We start from the raw sequence: 17,369 nt of genomic DNA, 5'->3' as shown, positions 1-17,369 counted from the left end.
GCGAAAGACTCGATTTGAAAAGAAATTAGGTAATCATTTTGTACAAAATGACTCAAATTTTGAACAAATTCTTCGATTCCAACAATCTTTCAATTACTGCTCGTCTTAATAAAGATCTAACAAGAAATCAGATGCAAATGTTCATAACAGATTTCATTTGACTGATGAAAGTGACATTGAACCAATCACGAGAATAGATTGACAGTGATTAATGGTAGTGATGAATGATGATAACTAACATCAACCCTTGCAATATTTTTTTATGAATCTTTTAGATTTTATATTTTGTTCCTTTGTACTTTGTATTTAATTAATAAAAAAATAACATATTTTTTGTCTTTCAATATTTTTGTTTGATGTACCTTAATTTTTTTTATTAAATCATAATTTCCTGGTTTCCAGGACATATCTCAGGCTTTCGATAGGGTGTGGCATGAAGGGCTGCTATACAAAATTAAGAAGTGCCTTCCCCACGTATACTATTTCATCTTTAAATCATACTTAATTAATTAATTAATACTCTTTCAGTGTTTGACCTGAAAGTGCCTCCCCGTTGACGAAATGACTACTCTACGACCGATCAGCTCTGGAGTCCCTCAGGGAAGCGTTTCAGGCCCCTTAACACCTTTTCACGGCGGACTTGCCTACATCTCAACAAGTCACTGTGGCCACGTTCGCTGATGACACTGCAATCCTGGCACTACAAATGCTCCAAGCCAGCCTTATTAACATCGAAAACTGGCTAAAAAAAAGTGGAGAATTATGACCAACGAGGCTAAGTCGGTGAATGTGACATTTACTTGACAGACCTGTCCTCCAGTCCTCAGGCAAATGAGGCCAAGTACCTTGGAATGCACCTAGATCGACGCCTTACTTGGAAAACGCATATAACAACCAAGACAAAATGTCTCAATCTGAGGGCTAGGAAGATGGACTGGCTAATAGGAAGACACTGTTGCATATCAACAGAAAACAAAGTGCTCCTATATAAAGCCGTTCTAAAACCGATATTGGCATTCAGCTTTGGTGATCTGCCTGTAACACCAGTATTGATATAATACAGAGATTCCAGTCCAAAACGCTGAGGAAAATTACCAATGCTCCATGGTTCTTCACAAACGATGACATCCATAAGCAGGCTAACATCAGTTTCGTCAAGGAAGAAATAGCATAGGCTAGCACAAGATACCATCATCGGCTAGAGAATCACCCAAATCAACTGGCTACGGAGCTGATGAATACTGCAGATCATCGTCGAAGACTGAAGAGGTTTAAACCGCAAGAATTACCCAACCGATTTTAATAATCAATAAATTAATATTTGCAAGTGCATAAATAATTATTTTATATGTGAAGTGGGGTTAAGCATTATAGTGTCCTTTTTTATTTTTCTTTTACCACATTCATAAAGCTTGATATCTATGTCATATGTTAGATTGCTTTAGTAATAATAATAAAAAAATCATAATTAATAAACAATGAAATTACACAATTTTACATTCAAAAAAGTTATAATTTCAATTTACACTTTTTTTCTTAAGAACCTAACTACCATGTATCGAGATGTATATACAAAATTGATAAAATCTGTTATATTTTCCAATAATTAAGAATAAATTAAAATAAGAATTTTCATTAAAAAAAATGCAAACTAAATGAAAACGGTCGTAATTTCAAATTATTAATAATGTTACCAACAAAAATCATTGCATTATGTATGTGTATGATTTAGTTTTCGAAGTACAAATGTACTTTTTTTGTAAGACAAAACTCACGTCTCTGGTGTGCAAAAGTAGAAATGGGAAAAGTTATAATACGACCGACAAATGAAGAAAAAAGTACACGTATCATATTTTTGCTCTCGTATATTCTTATTGTAGTTTACTATTATTTTTATTATGATGACCACCGTTACTTTATTTGGAAGATTGACAATTTATTTAATTTACAAAAATGTCACGAATCGAACGAAGAGCAAACATTTCAGATCCATAAAATAATAATATAATAGCAAATATCAACGCAGGTACAACGTAATTGGGGCTCACACAAAGCTAATGATATGCCTTGTAAAGTTTTTTCCTCATTATTTATCATTTCTATATGTTCGATTTTGTCTTCTCCCTTTTACTTCGGATTCAAGCTTATTTCGTAAAACGTACGATTGCACAATTCCATTCATTATTTTAATTACTTATTGTTTCCCATTTCAACATTATTGTTTCAACATTAACATGTTCGAAATCAACATTCAATTCCCATTTGCAAAAACATCCAATTATATTTTTTTTTCAATGAAAAATCTGCTGCATATTGAAATTAAGTTAGTTTTCAACCATTTTAGATTCGTTTTCGATTGAGAATTAAAAAAAGGCTGTTTTGAATTTTATATGCCAAAATTATTTTTTGATTAACGAAAATCGATATCACCTGTAATATCGATATTGAAATTAATCGTTCTATTTGTTTTTGAATGTTGACATGGCATTCAAATCTCGAGCGCGACTAATTAATAAAACGTCGGGAGCAAAGAATAATCGAAATGCGCGTAAATTTTGTTTTTCGTCTTCGTTGTCGTTGTTGATTTTGCTGATGGCGTTGTTTCGAGCATAAATCGACTGAATGGGGGGGTGGGATTTAGTAACAATTAAGGGAGGAGTGTGAGACGAAGGTGGATGAGGTGGTTGAGTAGGAAGAGAGGGGCTCTAATGAGGTTGCAAAGTGCGGGGGCGGATTTGAATAAATTTTCCGCATTGTGCGGATCGACGGGGGCTGCGGGACTCTCGTAGCATGTGTTTAGTTAGGTTAGGTTCTGCGTCTGAAAACGGGGATAGGAATGATGGGATTATAGTTTTGGATGGCTTAATATTAATTCCGATGTTGATGATGCAGATGACAACGGCAACTCGTAGGACAAAGGAACGTCGCAGATACATGGTATGCAGGGCCGCAATTGTTTATTATTATTGACTTTAGTTTAATGCTGATCTTAGAATTCCATAGATAAATATATTCAATGTTGAATACTGAGAATAGTGCCTTGTGGAACACCTTGATTTCCATGCTGTTTATTTTATAATATTCACATTTTATTCTTTTCAATTTTCTGTTTAACAAAAGTAAATTACTTGATTTTTGCTATGAAACAAATTCTTAACTATTTTTAATTTAATAAAATAAAATAACAAGATTTTTACTATAAAAGAAAAGCTAGTAATTATTAAGTTTTTTCAATTTAACAAATGAAAATTACTAGATTTGCTAGATTTTTAACTCTTTTCAATTTGATAACATAAGAAATACCAGATATTCGCGATAAAAAAATCTAGTAAATTTTTACACTTTTTGAATGAAATTTACAAGAATTAATTTCAAACAGTCGAAACGAATCGATTCCAAAACGGGACCCGAGTCTTCCATTTCTTCCATTTAGTTAACTTTATGTGCACGTTTCAAAGATTGCAAAGCAGATTCAATTCCGACGTTCGTAATAAGCGTGTACATGAATTCGTATTTGTTTCGATGCACACGTCCGTGTTATGTGATGCACGCGTCCGATGGAATCGGGATTTATTATATAATCTGGATCGTATAAATCGACGGACAAATAATACAAATACGCCCGAAGATAATGGCCACATAAATCTTTATGGCGGTGTTGATATTTTCGTTTCTCTTTTGTTTTTATTTTTTTATTTTCGTTGTATGGTCCTTGTTGATCTTTGCTCATTGGCTTTATCTGTGCGCGAGGATTTATTTATTTTCTGTTTTGTGGGTGGGCTTTGATCGATGACCCCACCAAATCCGATTTTCTTTTGTCACCTCCGACGATTTTTCATATTCATATGTTCTCGTTTCTCCATAACCTACTATATTCAAATCCGAGGACCGTTCTAGTTGTCGAACTTCCTAATATGAAATTGATCTAAGTTTACATGTACACGAACAAAGGAATCCTCGCTAGAAGCCCGTATCTTCAGTGTAATTACCATCCAATATAGTGCGAATCCAAATTGAATTGTATTATAGTAAAATACACCATTAGTGGAAACTTGTTAATCCAATCTTACTATTACTACTAAACTTACTTTATTAATCATAACATTTTCCGATTTTTTTTTTATACCGTTCATTATTAATATGATTTTAAAAGAAAATGATTATTGTAATTTGTTTAATATTGTAGTTAGTAAAATTTTGTTCTCGTTTAACTCTATTATGGTTTAGTATTTTATATTTCAGAGACAAGAAATAACCATGTGAGAAATCATGATTGCTCAATATTGTATAATGTGAAAAAATTGAAACAAAAACGTATTTTGTTGTTATTAATGTAGTTGAAATATAAATTTAAAAATACTCGTTACTTATGTGATATTTTTTGCATAATTATTTTCAGAATTAATATCTCGGCAATAATTGAAGGGTTCGACTGAGTTTTCCTTTTGCGGAGTCCAACTTGTGATCAAGCCTTTTCCTTGGGAATCTAGTAATTATAAAATTAAATTGTTATTCCTTTTTTTCTTGCACAATCAGGAATTGAATTGTATCGAGGGTGTAGCAAAAGAAAATATATGAAAAGACGCGCTCGGGTCTAATTAAAGCACGGATTTTACTCGCGCCTCCGGCGACGGTGTCTTTGATTAAGGGCGCGCCCAACCCCAATCAAGCGAGTTAATCCTAATTAAAAGATTTCTCAAGGGCCGCTATGTTTTTTTTTATTTGGTCGCTCGTCTCGTCTCGACCTCTCTCCGCATTTGATTAATTTGCGTGTATACCAACATGTATTATCATCATCATCGTGATCATCATCGGCGATATTCCTCCAAATTACCATAATCGCAAAGCGCGCGGATCGCGAAGGGCTTTCGGTCGCAGATCAATCGCCCCGATTGCCGGCAACCCACACCTCTCAGACGATACCCTATTTGCATGCAAATTCGGATACATTATTACTGCACATCCAATCACACGAAAAATTATCTCTGCCATCTACCAAATCCATTTTAATAGAATACAGCACCTTCTCGACTTGCGACAATTTATAAAAAAAAAATATTTTTTTTTTACATTCTCAATTATTTACATATTTGTAGTTAATAATTAAAAATCAAAAAGAAAATTTATAACTACTCAATGAAATAACTGTGCATTAAATTAGATATTGAAATTTACAGATGTCTTTTTCAATTCGTATTTGCCGCGCTCGATGAAAGTAACATGAACGCCACCTGGTGAGGTGGCTTTGTCCCTATCGAAACGGAAATTCGTTCACTGCGTCCGTATCTTTGGCTTTGGTAAGAACTGTTCTCAAATTTTTCACCTAAAATCTTTGTTTATTGTTGCAATCTTTGCAGTTTTCCATAAGAAAACTGGGTACATATGTTTCGATTCGATTTTCTCGATGAGTTTCATATATATTTTTCTCAATTTCACTTAAATTCTGCTCGAAATCTGTTTGTTTATTCAATTCTTTGAGGTTAAATTTTTGCGTTACTTTGACGCGTTGCAGTTATTTCAATTTATATCTCATATATTTAAATTACGTGGAAATATATCGGTTAAGTACAAAATGTTAAAAATTTTAAGAGGTATTGTTTCTAATTTAAATAATATTTATGTTGAATTTATTTATTAAACATACTTATTAGTCAAAACATTGACCAAATGGCTAATGAATAAGGTGTTTCTGCCCTGATTTATTTATTATATAGAAAATTAATCTTATTTCCTAGATTTTAATTTGAAAGCTAATTGATTTTATTTTTGTTACAGTTCTTAAATTCATTAAAGAGTCCCTATACACATCAAGATGGGTAGGGAGGACAAAGCAACCTGGAAATCAAACTATTTCCTTAAACTCATTGTAAGTCATTTTATTTATTAAATTTTAGGGATGTTTTTGTTAATGTATGAATTTGCTCTTTTTAGCAACTTTTGGAAGACTACCCAAAGTGTTTCATTGTGGGCGCTGACAATGTCGGTTCCAAACAAATGCAACAAATCCGTATGTCGCTCCGCGGCAGCGCCGTCGTACTCATGGGCAAGAACACCATGATGCGTAAGGCCATCAAGGGACATCTGGAAAGGAACAACTCCTTGGAGAAATTGCTCCCGCACATCAAGGGAAACGTGGGCTTCGTGTTCACCCGCAACGATCTCGTCGAGATCCGTGACAAGCTTCTCGAGAACAAAGTCCGCGCTCCAGCTCGTCCAGGTGCCATCGCTCCGTTGTCCGTCATCATCCCAGCCCAAAACACCGGTTTGGGTCCTGAGAAGACCTCTTTCTTCCAGGCTCTGTCTATCCCAACCAAGATTTCCAAGGGAACAATTGAAATCATCAACGATGTGCACATCTTGAAGCCTGGCGACAAGGTCGGAGCCTCCGAGGCTACCCTCCTCAACATGTTGAACATCTCTCCGTTCTCATACGGTCTGCTCGTCGAGCAGGTCTACGATTCCGGCACTCTGTTCGCTCCGGAGATCTTGGACATCAAGCCCGAGGATCTCAGGGAGAAGTTCATGGCTGGTGTCGCCAACTTGGCCTCCGTCTGTTTGTCCATTGGATACCCAACCACCGCTTCCACTCCACACAGCATCGCCAACGGATTCAAGAACTTGTTGGCCATCGCCGCCGTCACCGACGTCGAGTTCAAGGAAGCCACCACCATCAAGGAGTACATCAAGGACCCCAGCAAATTCGCCGCTACTCCAGCCCCGGCTGCCGCCGCTGCTTCTTCCGCTGCCGCTAAGCCAGCCAAGGAAGAGAAGAAGGAGGAGTCTGAGGAGGAAGAAGATGATGATATGGGTTTCGGTCTTTTCGATTAAGTTCGCAGACTACGCGATTTGTTGTTGTAACCAGACTGTCATAACAATAAACATGAAGACATAATTTGACATACAAGACCATTAATTTCTACACCATCCTCCAAACATTCACTTTTTTACTAATCACAATAGATTATGTTTTATTTTTTCAGCTGAGGGGCAGACACTTCTTGGAACACTGCTTTAAAAGGTAATTTTACTTTTCAATTATATTTTAAATTAGTTTTCACATTCCTCAATATTGAACTTTCTAACTTTTTACATGATGACTTTATTTTTCGTCTCTGAAATATGCTCGCTAAACAATAGTAGAGTTAAATGAGGACAAACTTTAACTGACTTCAATATTAAACAAATATCTATCAACATTACCTATTAAGATCATATCAATAATTACCTTTTATTTTAGATTTCAGATTACATAGCCCAACAACACTTGAACCTACATCTCTTGATTCCAAAAAGTAAGTTTTTCTTTAAACTTCTACTACTTCATAATAATTTTAAAATGATGAATAGTTAGCCTTATATTTCACCATCCATCTGGGAGCTAGAAATAGCAGAACCCCCCAGATGAGGTGAAATGATGTGGATAAACTTATCACTGATTCCATTTCATTCAATCAAAATTATCAAACTGAGCATTAACAAGAACTAATTAGATATTTGTTTTCTAATTTTAGCATTCAACTAGCTAACACTTGCAGTTCATCTCCAGAATATTCATAATATGTAAGTATAATTTAAATTAATATTCTATTAAAAATATTGTAAATTCAAAACAGCCTAAAATATTATTATTATGATGATAATATGTGTCTTAAATTCCACCAATCCGCCTGGGACCTAGAAATAGGAGAACCCCCCAGACGAGGTGGAATGTTGTGGATAAAATTTAACTGAAATATACAAAACAATATATATTCGATATAGTATTTTCTTCAATTTTCTAAAATTTTCTTTTTTTTATTTCAGATTTTTGATACAAGATTTTGTCATCTGCTAAGTAAGATAATGATTATAATAATATTTTAACCATTTGTGCACATCAACATTTAGTTTATAAATAAACAATTTTTATCTTCTGAAATTTGAAAAAACCAAATATACACATCTCCTACTCCATTATTATCTATAGTTCTAAAAATAACTAAAGAATGGGTCAGAATGAAACGAAATTGTGCCATAACATAAAAATATTTTAATTCAATGGAGTCATTTATTGATTGGCAACTTTAACTTTGGTTTTCGATTTGACTCTTAAGGTCATTCCTAATTTTCTGCGAACCTCGCTCGCCGTTCTGGAAGCCGTCTCCCTAGCTCTATCGGCTCCACCCTTCAACACCTCCACTATATATTGAGGATCCCTCATGTAATTCTCAATCTGCTCCCTGATAGGTTTGATATAAGCAGATACGTCCTCTGCCACAGACAATTTGTACCTAGTTACACACAAAATCGCGTTTAAATTTAATTTGTGAAGTATACCTACTTACTTTCCAGTATCCAAACCGCGAGATTCATTCAAAATTTGCTCAACCGACTTCCCGCTCAGAATCGAATGAATGGTTATCAGGTTGGACACGCCTGGTCTATTTTCCGGATCATAGCTCACCTATTTGGCATATGTTTTTATATATGAATATCATTGACAATTATATTTTACCTCTGATGTGAAATCTGTGACTGCCTTCTTAATTTTATTAACTATTTCATCGGTGGAATCCAATAAACAAATCCGACTTTTCGGGTCCGCATCTGACTTGGACATCTTCTTCAGCGGATCTCTGAGACTCTTCAAACGCGCATTTCCTGCATCTACAAATACATTATCCTCTTAAAAATAAAAACTTCGTCATTTTCATAAAAACCCAACTTGAAATAATCGAATGTGGAATTGGAAAAGTTTCACCAAAACGGTTGTTAAACATCCTCGCCAGATCCTGGGACAGTTGCAAATGCTGCAGCTGATCTTCGCCGACCGGTACATGCGTAGCCCTATTCCCAAATGTAGCTTAATCAATGCCAAAGACTTATAGAAAGTGCACTAACTTGTAGATTAATATATCTGCAGCCTGGAGCACTGGATATACAAATAATCCCAATGGAATATCCTTCAGATTCTCAGATTTCTCTTTGTATTGCGGTAAATGCGCGAGCCTCGCCATAGTAGAAATACAACCCAATTGCCAACACAATTCCGTGTGCTCCTGAACAGCAGATTGTTGGAAAAGTATCGTTTTATCCGGATCAATGCCACATGCAAGTAGCGTTGAGGTCATTTCCAATATGTTTTTCGATAAAGTTTTTGGATTCTGTAATGAAACAAGAATTAAAAATGCAACTATCTGTCTCACTTTTGTTTATAATTGTACCTGAGGAAGAGTGATAGAATGTAAATCAACCACAGAAAGTGTCATATCTTCATTGTCATCTTGCAGTTTCGTCCACTGCTTAATCGCACCCAAATAATTACCTAGATGAACAGCTCCTGTAGGCTGGATTCCAGAGAACACCTTTCTTGGGTACTTTGATTCATTAACCTGCACAATAACACCCCTAATTACATAATGATTTCCAAAAAACCTTAGCTTACCTCATTGCAAAATTGCCTTATAAAGCGTTTAGTTGCAATTCTAGATGTATTCAACAACATTTTAATTCAATACCATTCACATAAATATACTGCTATTCCTGCAAATATTGAGGTTATAGTTGTTGTCAAAGTCACAAATTATGCAACCAACATATCCATTAGTTATGCAAGGACTTGTCTAAATGCAGTAAGGCTCTGCCAGAAGGGAATAAGAAAAATTCACCAATAAATAATAGTTTTATATTGATTAAAACAAATATTAACAAAGATTTAAGGTATCAACAAATAATCTAATTATAATCTATAACAATCTTCCCTCTCAAATGTCCTTCTTGCAAACACTCATAGGCCTTGGGAAGTTCATCAAACTTAAACACTTTGTGTATCACAGGGTTAATCTGGAAATTTCGAAATAATTATTGATAGAATGTTTGTTTATCGAATTACACACTTTTCCATTTTTGACGAGCTTATCGATAAATTGAATTCCGCTTTGCGAAGGTGTGAAGAAACCCCACCTCACCGACTGCCCCTGGGGACACTTGGCGAAGTTAGCGAAAAGCAAATCCTTCGCACTCGCTGCGAATCCGCCCAGCAATCCGAAGTTATCCGCATTGTTCATCAACGGCGAATTCAAAGTTATGAACTTGTTGTATCTCCACTCGCTCGGAACCTTGTCGTAACCGAATTTGGCGCAATCCAGAATAATGTCGTAACTATAAAATGTTCGTGAATACAAAAAGGTGACAAAAAAAAGTAATAACTTACAATCCTTGTTCCGCTATGTTATTGGTGAAGTTGATGTCCGCATAATCGAATGTCTGATCTACTCCTAGTGATTGCACCAAGGGGATGGCATTTGATGAGCATGTGGCAACAACTGTAGATCCCTGAGACTTTAACATTTGTACAGCCAAAGTTCCAACTCCTCCAGATGCCCCCAAAACCAATACCCTTGACAATTTAGGATTCCTGATACTCAATTCACCAGTGATAAAGAGCGCCGACCAAGCAGTCAAACCTGCATACATTATTGAAGCTGCTTCCACTGAACTCAAATTCTTTGGTTTATGGCAAATCTAGAAAAACAATCCAATTAAAATTCAAATTAAATTACTCTATTTTTTTAATTACCAATGATTCTTCTGCAATTACAGTTTCTGCATGGCTCCCTGGTTTGTGAATGTTCACTACACCATAAATGGGATCCCCAACCTTGAATTGATCTGTGACATCTTGTCCTTTATCTAAGATTGTGCCACAAAATTCTCTTCCCAAGATCAAAGGAAATTCCAATTCATACTTTCTGAAGAAATTGGCAACTGTCTTTGCATACCCTCCGATCATCATATAATCTATTGGATTTATAGAGGACGCCTCTACTTTTACAAGAAGTTCTTTGGGGCTTGCGATGATGGGGAGTCGGGTTTTCGAGAGCTGTAGCTCACCTAAATCCCCATAGGAATGTATCTGCCAGGCGCGCATCCGGTTTTCCGGCGTTCTCACATTGGAGCACAGCCGTTTCTGGTGCAAACATCTCAGGTTTCGCACAGTCTTCAATAACATTTTGCATTTCTTCTTTAAAATAACCTACAAAAGTAGTTCTTGTTTATTTTTAACGAAAAACTTAATTTGATTCATGTTGACAACTATTAGAAAAAAATCTTAGAAAAATGATAAAGCTTTTATTCGCTAATAAAAGTAAATTTTATGAATACATATCATTACAATAATTTTATATTGTGTTTATATATACGATACGTTATATGTCCTTTTGTTGAGCAAAAAAATATGAACCAATGGAACCAAATAAATTGCGTTATGTTTTCATTGACTTGAAGTCAGCAGCGAAAATTTTTGTTATTTACAACCAAGATACCGAAGTGGACAGTTGTGGAAAAGTTTGTGCAGATATTTTCTATAAGTTTTTTTGTTTTTATCGCTGTGTCTGTGAATTTCGTATCCATATCAAGTGCAAAACCACTATTTTCAGTAGGTACGACATTTACCGGCTCGCCTGATATTCATTCCTATTAACTATTTTCCGAATAGAGAAGGTCATTCGCTATTTCAACGTATAATCATTTCAGGTTATGTTTCTAACCTCATGTGTTTATTTCTGTTAAACAATAATATTTGGATTCGAACAAATAAAGTATTCTGAGCTGTTGGTGAGGTGTGTTTGCCTGCTGACACCATGGAGCCCTCAAATGTCATGGCTGATGTAACCAATTTGATCAAGGAATGGGAAGAACAGCATGAGCTTCCGATGTATGATCCTGTTCCAACATTGAATAGGTGAGATAGCATATGCAAAACAATCAAATGATATTTCCTTTGTTTATAAAATTTTGTTTGGATTTGTGACCATTTGTAATGATCCATAAACAAGTTGAGACTTGTTTAAAGATTAAAAAACTTACCTATTTCTTGTTACTTGTTTATAGATTGGCTGAGATTATTGAAATAGAAACAGAAAATTATTTAAAAATGGACCCAGACCCATTTGATGAGAGGCATCCATCTCGTGCTGATCCAGAATGCAAGCTTGGTCAAATATTGAAAGCCCTTTTCAAAAAGGAGTCCTTCATGACTAAATTAGTTAATGACTACCTTAGAGATACTTATTTTTCTAGATTATCAGTCACAGGAAGGAGTGTTGATCAATTAAATATAGGAGCTTGTCGATTGATGCTTGACATATTACCAGGTTTAGAAACTACTGTTGTGTTTCAGGTAATAACAGAATTATTTCATTCTAATATTCTTGTCTTACCATTCTAATGTAATATTGCAGCCTGATCATGATGGTTTAATACTTAGACTAATTAAATGGGCTACTGAATCTATTGAACCATTGCAAACATATGCAACAGGTTTACTAGCTGCAGCCATGGAAATACCAGAAATAGCAACCAGATTTAGGTGAGTGATATTCCTGTTGTGTAATCTTCAGTTTATAGTATTGAAATTTTTTGCAGGGAACAAAACTCAAAATTGGTTCCATTGTTCTTGAAGAGATTGAGACGTTTACAGAAAAATTCAGATTTTATACCAATCCAAGCAACACAGAGTTCAAGGCCTTTTGCACATTTTGCCAAATCACCAATGAAAGACGATAGTGCACAGAGACGTAAGACATTCGTACTTAGGAAGCTTTTTTTAAGTGAAGATATTAGTAATTTATAATTGTAGAAGTGGAAAATGGGCATCTTACGCCAGTGAAACGGCCACAGGCGTTTTTGGAGATGCAACACAGTGGATGCAGTGTGCGGACAGATGGAGACGTAAGTTTATTCTATAATAAAATATATTAGAGAAATATTAATTGGCAAAATTTAAAAGAACGAAGAGGATTGTAACGCTAGGAAAAAGCTTAAGTTGGATCTATCGCCGTCTCCGCCAACACCCATCAAAAGTCCACCGCCACGGAGTGTATTATATAATAAAAGTATGTTTACACTTAAATAATTTACATATGAGTCGCTTACACCGATTTTTTAATGCACAGATGTAGTTCACAATGAATCCAGCAATTCGTCTTGGGCCGAGCTGGAGACCTTCATGATTGGAAGCATACAGATCTTTCCACCTACACATGCGACGCGACAAATATTAATTTTACGTTATCTAACACCCATGGGAGAATATCAAGAGGTAAGCATTCGTATATAAAGATAAGAGTTATTTTGTCTACACCACATTTAATTTTGTTTTTCCAGTATTTGAGTCACGTTTTTGAGAATAATGCTCTGGAACTAATATTATCCTACGTGAATGTTAGGGAAACGAAAAAAGCTCGCTTGGCTTTCGAAGCTTTGAAGTATTTGGCTGCGTTATTATGTCACAAGAAGTTCTCAATTGAATTTATTCAATTTAAAGGATTAGACGTAAGCTTTTAATTTGAATTGTATAAAATTGGTGTTAAATGTCCATTTTAGTATTTATTGGAGGTGCCGAGACCCTCGATAGCAGCAACCGGTGTATCTATTTGTTTGTATTACCTGGGTTATTGCGAAGAAGCGATGGAGCGGGTTTGCTTACTTCCTAAGTATATGCTTTCAAATTTGGTTCAGTATGCTCTTTGGTTATTGGAATGCTCGCACGATTCCGGTCGATGCCACGCGACTATGTTCTTCGGACTGACCTTTCAATTTAAAGTCGTTTTAGATGAATTTGATGCTCAGGACGGTTTGCGTAAATTGCATAATGTTGTAAGTATAAATTGTGTTTTTTGTTTTCCTTCTCTATTAACGGATATGTTGTCCACAGATCTCCACATTATCAATTTTATCGAACGACGCAGTACCTATTAATGAGGACACAGAATGTGCTGCGAGACAAATCGTGCGGCACGTGTGCGTCGCGTACAAGAGATATTTGGAAGCGCATTTGTCCACTAAATCGGAACAAATGAGAAGATCTCAGATGCGACCATCTGAACGATCCGGTTTACCTTCGATTCCTTCGCAGCCTACTTATAAAGTAATGAACTTATCTCTGACCAATCAACTTGTCTATTTACCTATATGCCGACTCGTTTCAGCCATGCAAGTCATCACCGGAAGAAGTGGAACAACAGATCGAGACATTGCTGCAGAATATGCCCTTCAAAATGCATTGGTTGCCAGTAGAGCAACTCCTCAAGTTAGGGGCGATCACGTTGCTGCTGAAGATCATAGCATTCGCTTACGAATGGAATTACAGTGGCAGAGCGGAAACAGTCAGGTGCGCATTAGATGTTATATACATCGCTTGCGTTATGCCAAGAGTTCAAATGCTACTGTGTGAGAGGGTGGACCTTCCAGAAGAATCTATTACTCTTGGTATATTATATATAATTATAAATTATATTTTACAAATTTGTTTAATTATTTTATTACACAAGGTATTACAATTGTACTTGGCGCCGCTGAGGGGGAGATTGTCGCCGACGCAGACGTTCAAAAGTCTGCTCTTAGGATAATAGTAAACTGCGTTTGTGCACCTGTAAATAGGGTAATTAAAAAATATATATCTTTAAGCACATAATAAGGTTCATTTTATTTGCAGATCGGTGGAAACATGTCTCGTTTTTCATCTGGCTCGACTCAATCTCCAAGCAAAAAGACCAAAGTTAAAAGTTCAGAAGAGCTTATCCAACGCGTATGGGATTGTTTTCGAACGAATAACGGGATTATGGTAAGTGTATTCAATGTTTTAATATATTGTGAATTGAAATGATTTTGTTGTTAGGTATTGTTGCAATTGATGAACATTAAGATACCTATCACAGATGCTGATTGTATGAGAACACTGGCATGCAAAGCTTTAGCCGGTTTAGCCAGATCGGATACGGTCAAGCAAATTGTCTCCAAATTGCCGCTCTTTCAAAATGGACAATTACAAAGTAAATATTTTATTTGCATTTGATGGGTTTAAATTTATTTTATGATTATTTTCAGGTTTGATGCGGGATCCAATTTTGCAGGAGAAAAGACAAGAGCATGTGACTTTTCAAAAGTACGCTCTGGAGCTTCTAGAAAGGTTATCCGGTAAAGCAACACAAAGCAATAGCGATACAGACGTTTCATTGGTGAACATACATCGGGTAAGAGTCTTGAAATAAATTATTTAATTGATCTCGTTAATTGTCAATAATTTCAGGCTAGTGTCGTTGCACAAACAAAAATTCAATTCAACGATAAACAGTTAATGCAGTTGATTCATCAGCATCTCATGTCGAAAGGTTTGTCAGACACGGCGAGTGCCTTGCAAAAGGAAGCAAATCTTGCAACCGTCACCTTATTAAATCAGAACCATCCTTCGAAATTCCGCTACTCGTCACCTTCAACACCAACTCGAGTAAGTCATTAAATAATATTCATGATATTTGTGACTAACTAATGCTTTCTCTTAGACGAGATTATCTTTTTCGACGCATACACCGATTCATCGCAACCAACTCAGCATCACTGCAGCCCAGGAGAGTCAATCGACGACGTCCGGTTTGAACGGTGGAGGCCCTTCGAACAGTCCAGCAATTAAAATTATCAAGTAATTTTGTACATATATGTTTATTTAAATTATTTTAAATCATTTTTCCCTTTTAGAAAAATAAATAACTCTGTAAGTACACCTGTGGTAAGCACTCCGCCGAATTCTAGGCTGCAAAAGCAAATTTCCAATGAACCACAGCACATGAAGGTCCTTCCTCTCACATCAATAGAAGATAACAATGTAGAGCCACGAATAACGCTCGAATCCATCATAACGGAATACCTGACCAATCAGCACGCTCTGTGCAAAAATCCTATGGCCACCTGTCCACAATTCAATTTGTTTGTGTAAGTACTTTAGATTAATGCGTATATCAATAACTTGATCGGTTGATGTTCATTGCAGTCCTCACAAGTGTCCAGATCCTAAACCTAGGATAACAGCTTCAAACAATTTCATCGTGCGTTGCGCCAGGAGGCAGATGGGCTTCCAGTCAAGGAATATGGACCGAAGACTAACCCACTCCAGGTTTTGCCCTGTACAGACGATACGATTGCCCAACGACGATTTGTTCTTCACCTGCGCCAAATTCATGCCCGGTGATAAGAACATCGTAGTCGGTGATTTCTCCGGAGAAGTACGGCTTTTCAATATGAACACCGGAAACGTGGAATCCATGTTCCAAGCGCACGACAGCTATATCATGCATATGGAACCGAATTGGAAGGGTGATCTTCTCCTCACTAGCACGACCTGGGGTAGACCGCTATCCGCACTCTGGTCTATGAAAGACTATGATATGAAGTTTCCACTAGAAAATGAAGATTACGTCGAGTTCAGTAAAGTATCGCAAGACAAAATTTTAGGAACCGAAGGAGAAGCTGCAACGGTAATTTATTTATTTGTATATTACAGTAATAATATAATTTTGATTTATAATTGTAGATATTTGATGTTGCAACGGGATTGCGTATACAGAATTTAGTTCCCACCATTAGTAATCAGTACACAAAGAATATGGCGACGTTCAGTCCTAACGATGAATTGGTACTATCGGATGGCGTTCTGTTCGACGTTGCTTCTGGTAAGCCAATTCATAAGTTGGATAAGTTAAATCAAACGCAGAGTGGCGTTTTTCATCCAAATCGGTTCGAGGTAATGATGATTATTTTGTATTACAAATTCAGCTGTTTAAATAATATTTCTGTAGATCGTATCTAATACGGAAGTGTGGGATTTGCGAACGTTCCATTTACTAAAAACTGTGCCCGCATTGAACCAATGTACTCCGCTGTTCTCACCGCTCAATAACGTGATATACGCTTTAAAAATGGAGCAGGAAACAGACGAAGACACGATGTTCGATTCGAGCTTCAAGACAATCGATGCAGTCGATTACTCGAACATCGCCACAATTGATGTGAAAAGGAATATTCACGATCTGGTCGTGAACAAATTCGACACGTTGATTGCTGTGGTTGAGAATCAGGGTATGTATCATTCTGTGAAAGAGTCTGTGGTCAGATTGTACGATGTCGGGCGAAGGAGGGACGACGAAGATGATCTGGAGGAAGAAGACGAGGAGGACGATATGGGCTCCGACGACGATGGTTCAGACAGTGAGTTGTTAATGACGATGAATAATAAGAGCTATATCATATAATAATACTCTTTTTTAGTACCAACAATTTTAGATATGGATGCTGACGATGCCGAAGCGAACACAAACGACAACGATGACGATGAATCAGAAGATCTGTGGACGGATCTTAGTGGAAGCGAAATTGACTCTTCGCCATCGGACAGCACGAGCTACGACTCAGGCGATGAGATTGTTTTCTAAATCATAACCTAACCTAATGTTGATATTCTGTAAGCTGAATTGTTTCATTTCAGAATATCGACATTATAATAATTTAAAAAGCGTGTAAATATATAATAGTATTAAGTATGAACAATTTATATA

At 36.2% G+C, this 17,369-nt stretch overlaps 4 protein-coding genes across 5 annotated transcripts; 2 read left to right on the top strand and 2 right to left on the bottom strand.

Annotated features, from left to right (window-relative positions):
* The first annotated feature begins 5,203 nt into the window (after positions 1-5,203).
* Positions 5,204-6,897, top strand: LOC108556427 (60S acidic ribosomal protein P0). Its single transcript, XM_017912551.1, has 3 exons — positions 5,204-5,297; positions 5,776-5,866; positions 5,932-6,897. The coding sequence occupies exons 2-3, from the start codon at positions 5,813-5,815 to the stop codon at positions 6,826-6,828; spliced, it is 951 nt and encodes a 316-aa protein (XP_017768040.1). The 5' UTR covers positions 5,204-5,297; positions 5,776-5,812; the 3' UTR covers positions 6,829-6,897.
* A 1,059-nt stretch (positions 6,898-7,956) lies between these two features.
* Positions 7,957-9,553, bottom strand: LOC108556426 (tryptophan--tRNA ligase, mitochondrial). The gene is made up of 7 exons (XM_017912550.1): positions 9,425-9,553; positions 9,204-9,371; positions 8,881-9,143; positions 8,705-8,826; positions 8,495-8,646; positions 8,325-8,443; positions 7,957-8,270 (listed from the first exon to the last, which is right to left on the bottom strand). The coding sequence occupies exons 1-7, from the start codon at positions 9,482-9,484 to the stop codon at positions 8,048-8,050; spliced, it is 1,107 nt and encodes a 368-aa protein (XP_017768039.1). The 5' UTR covers positions 9,485-9,553; the 3' UTR covers positions 7,957-8,047.
* Positions 9,554-9,701: 148 nt separating this feature from the next.
* Positions 9,702-11,104, bottom strand: LOC108556421 (reticulon-4-interacting protein 1 homolog, mitochondrial). Its single transcript, XM_017912542.1, has 4 exons — positions 10,559-11,104; positions 10,193-10,503; positions 9,876-10,140; positions 9,702-9,822 (listed from the first exon to the last, which is right to left on the bottom strand). The coding sequence occupies exons 1-4, from the start codon at positions 10,988-10,990 to the stop codon at positions 9,715-9,717; spliced, it is 1,116 nt and encodes a 371-aa protein (XP_017768031.1). The 5' UTR covers positions 10,991-11,104; the 3' UTR covers positions 9,702-9,714.
* Positions 11,105-11,284: 180 nt separating this feature from the next.
* Positions 11,285-17,353, top strand: LOC108556419 (protein mahjong). 2 transcript variants are annotated; one of them, XM_017912541.1, is made up of 23 exons: positions 11,285-11,416; positions 11,515-11,722; positions 11,872-12,160; positions 12,222-12,349; positions 12,406-12,557; positions 12,620-12,711; positions 12,770-12,875; positions 12,936-13,081; positions 13,147-13,314; positions 13,366-13,638; positions 13,697-13,909; positions 13,971-14,250; positions 14,313-14,422; positions 14,477-14,605; positions 14,660-14,813; positions 14,869-15,014; positions 15,071-15,268; positions 15,324-15,460; positions 15,517-15,750; positions 15,809-16,292; positions 16,349-16,558; positions 16,614-17,022; positions 17,083-17,353. In XM_017912541.1, the coding sequence occupies exons 2-23, from the start codon at positions 11,622-11,624 to the stop codon at positions 17,244-17,246; spliced, it is 4,323 nt and encodes a 1,440-aa protein (XP_017768030.1). In that variant the 5' UTR covers positions 11,285-11,416; positions 11,515-11,621; the 3' UTR covers positions 17,247-17,353. The 2 variants fall into 2 exon arrangements, with proteins under 2 accessions (XP_017768030.1, XP_017768029.1); XM_017912540.1 differs by having other exon boundaries at positions 11,285-11,420.
* Positions 17,354-17,369: the final 16 nt, after the last annotated feature.

Source organism: Nicrophorus vespilloides, unplaced genomic scaffold (assembly GCF_001412225.1).
Source record: "Nicrophorus vespilloides isolate i.1.1-1 unplaced genomic scaffold, Nicve_v1.0, whole genome shotgun sequence".
NCBI lineage: Eukaryota > Metazoa > Arthropoda > Insecta > Coleoptera > Silphidae > Nicrophorus > Nicrophorus vespilloides.
The sequence above is the reverse complement of the archived record's forward strand: the minus strand, read 5'-3'. Positions and strand labels throughout refer to the sequence as shown.

Excerpts from the sequence above, each read along its gene's own strand:
- LOC108556427 (XM_017912551.1), top strand. The coding sequence starts at position 5,813 with ATGGGTAGGGAGGACAAAGCAACCTGGAAATCAAACTATTTCCTTAAA. Across the intron at positions 5,867-5,931 it reads ACTATTTCCTTAAACTCATT|CAACTTTTGGAAGACTACCC; the intron begins GTAAGTCATTTT and ends TGCTCTTTTTAG.
- LOC108556419 (XM_017912541.1), top strand. The coding sequence starts at position 11,622 with ATGGAGCCCTCAAATGTCATGGCTGATGTAACCAATTTGATCAAGGAA. Across the intron at positions 14,814-14,868 it reads TCAAAATGGACAATTACAAA|GTTTGATGCGGGATCCAATT; the intron begins GTAAATATTTTA and ends GATTATTTTCAG. Across the intron at positions 16,293-16,348 it reads CCGAAGGAGAAGCTGCAACG|ATATTTGATGTTGCAACGGG; the intron begins GTAATTTATTTA and ends TTATAATTGTAG.
- LOC108556421 (XM_017912542.1), bottom strand. The coding sequence starts at position 10,990 with ATGTTATTGAAGACTGTGCGAAACCTGAGATGTTTGCACCAGAAACGG. Across the intron at positions 10,504-10,558 it reads TAATTGCAGAAGAATCATTG|ATTTGCCATAAACCAAAGAA; the intron begins GTAATTAAAAAA and ends TTGTTTTTCTAG. Across the intron at positions 10,141-10,192 it reads AACATAGCGGAACAAGGATT|TTACGACATTATTCTGGATT; the intron begins GTAAGTTATTAC and ends AACATTTTATAG.
- LOC108556426 (XM_017912550.1), bottom strand. The coding sequence starts at position 9,484 with ATGTTGTTGAATACATCTAGAATTGCAACTAAACGCTTTATAAGGCAA. Across the intron at positions 8,827-8,880 it reads GCAGATATATTAATCTACAA|GGCTACGCATGTACCGGTCG; the intron begins GTTAGTGCACTT and ends ATTTGGGAATAG. Across the intron at positions 8,444-8,494 it reads TCACAGATTTCACATCAGAG|GTGAGCTATGATCCGGAAAA; the intron begins GTAAAATATAAT and ends TATGCCAAATAG.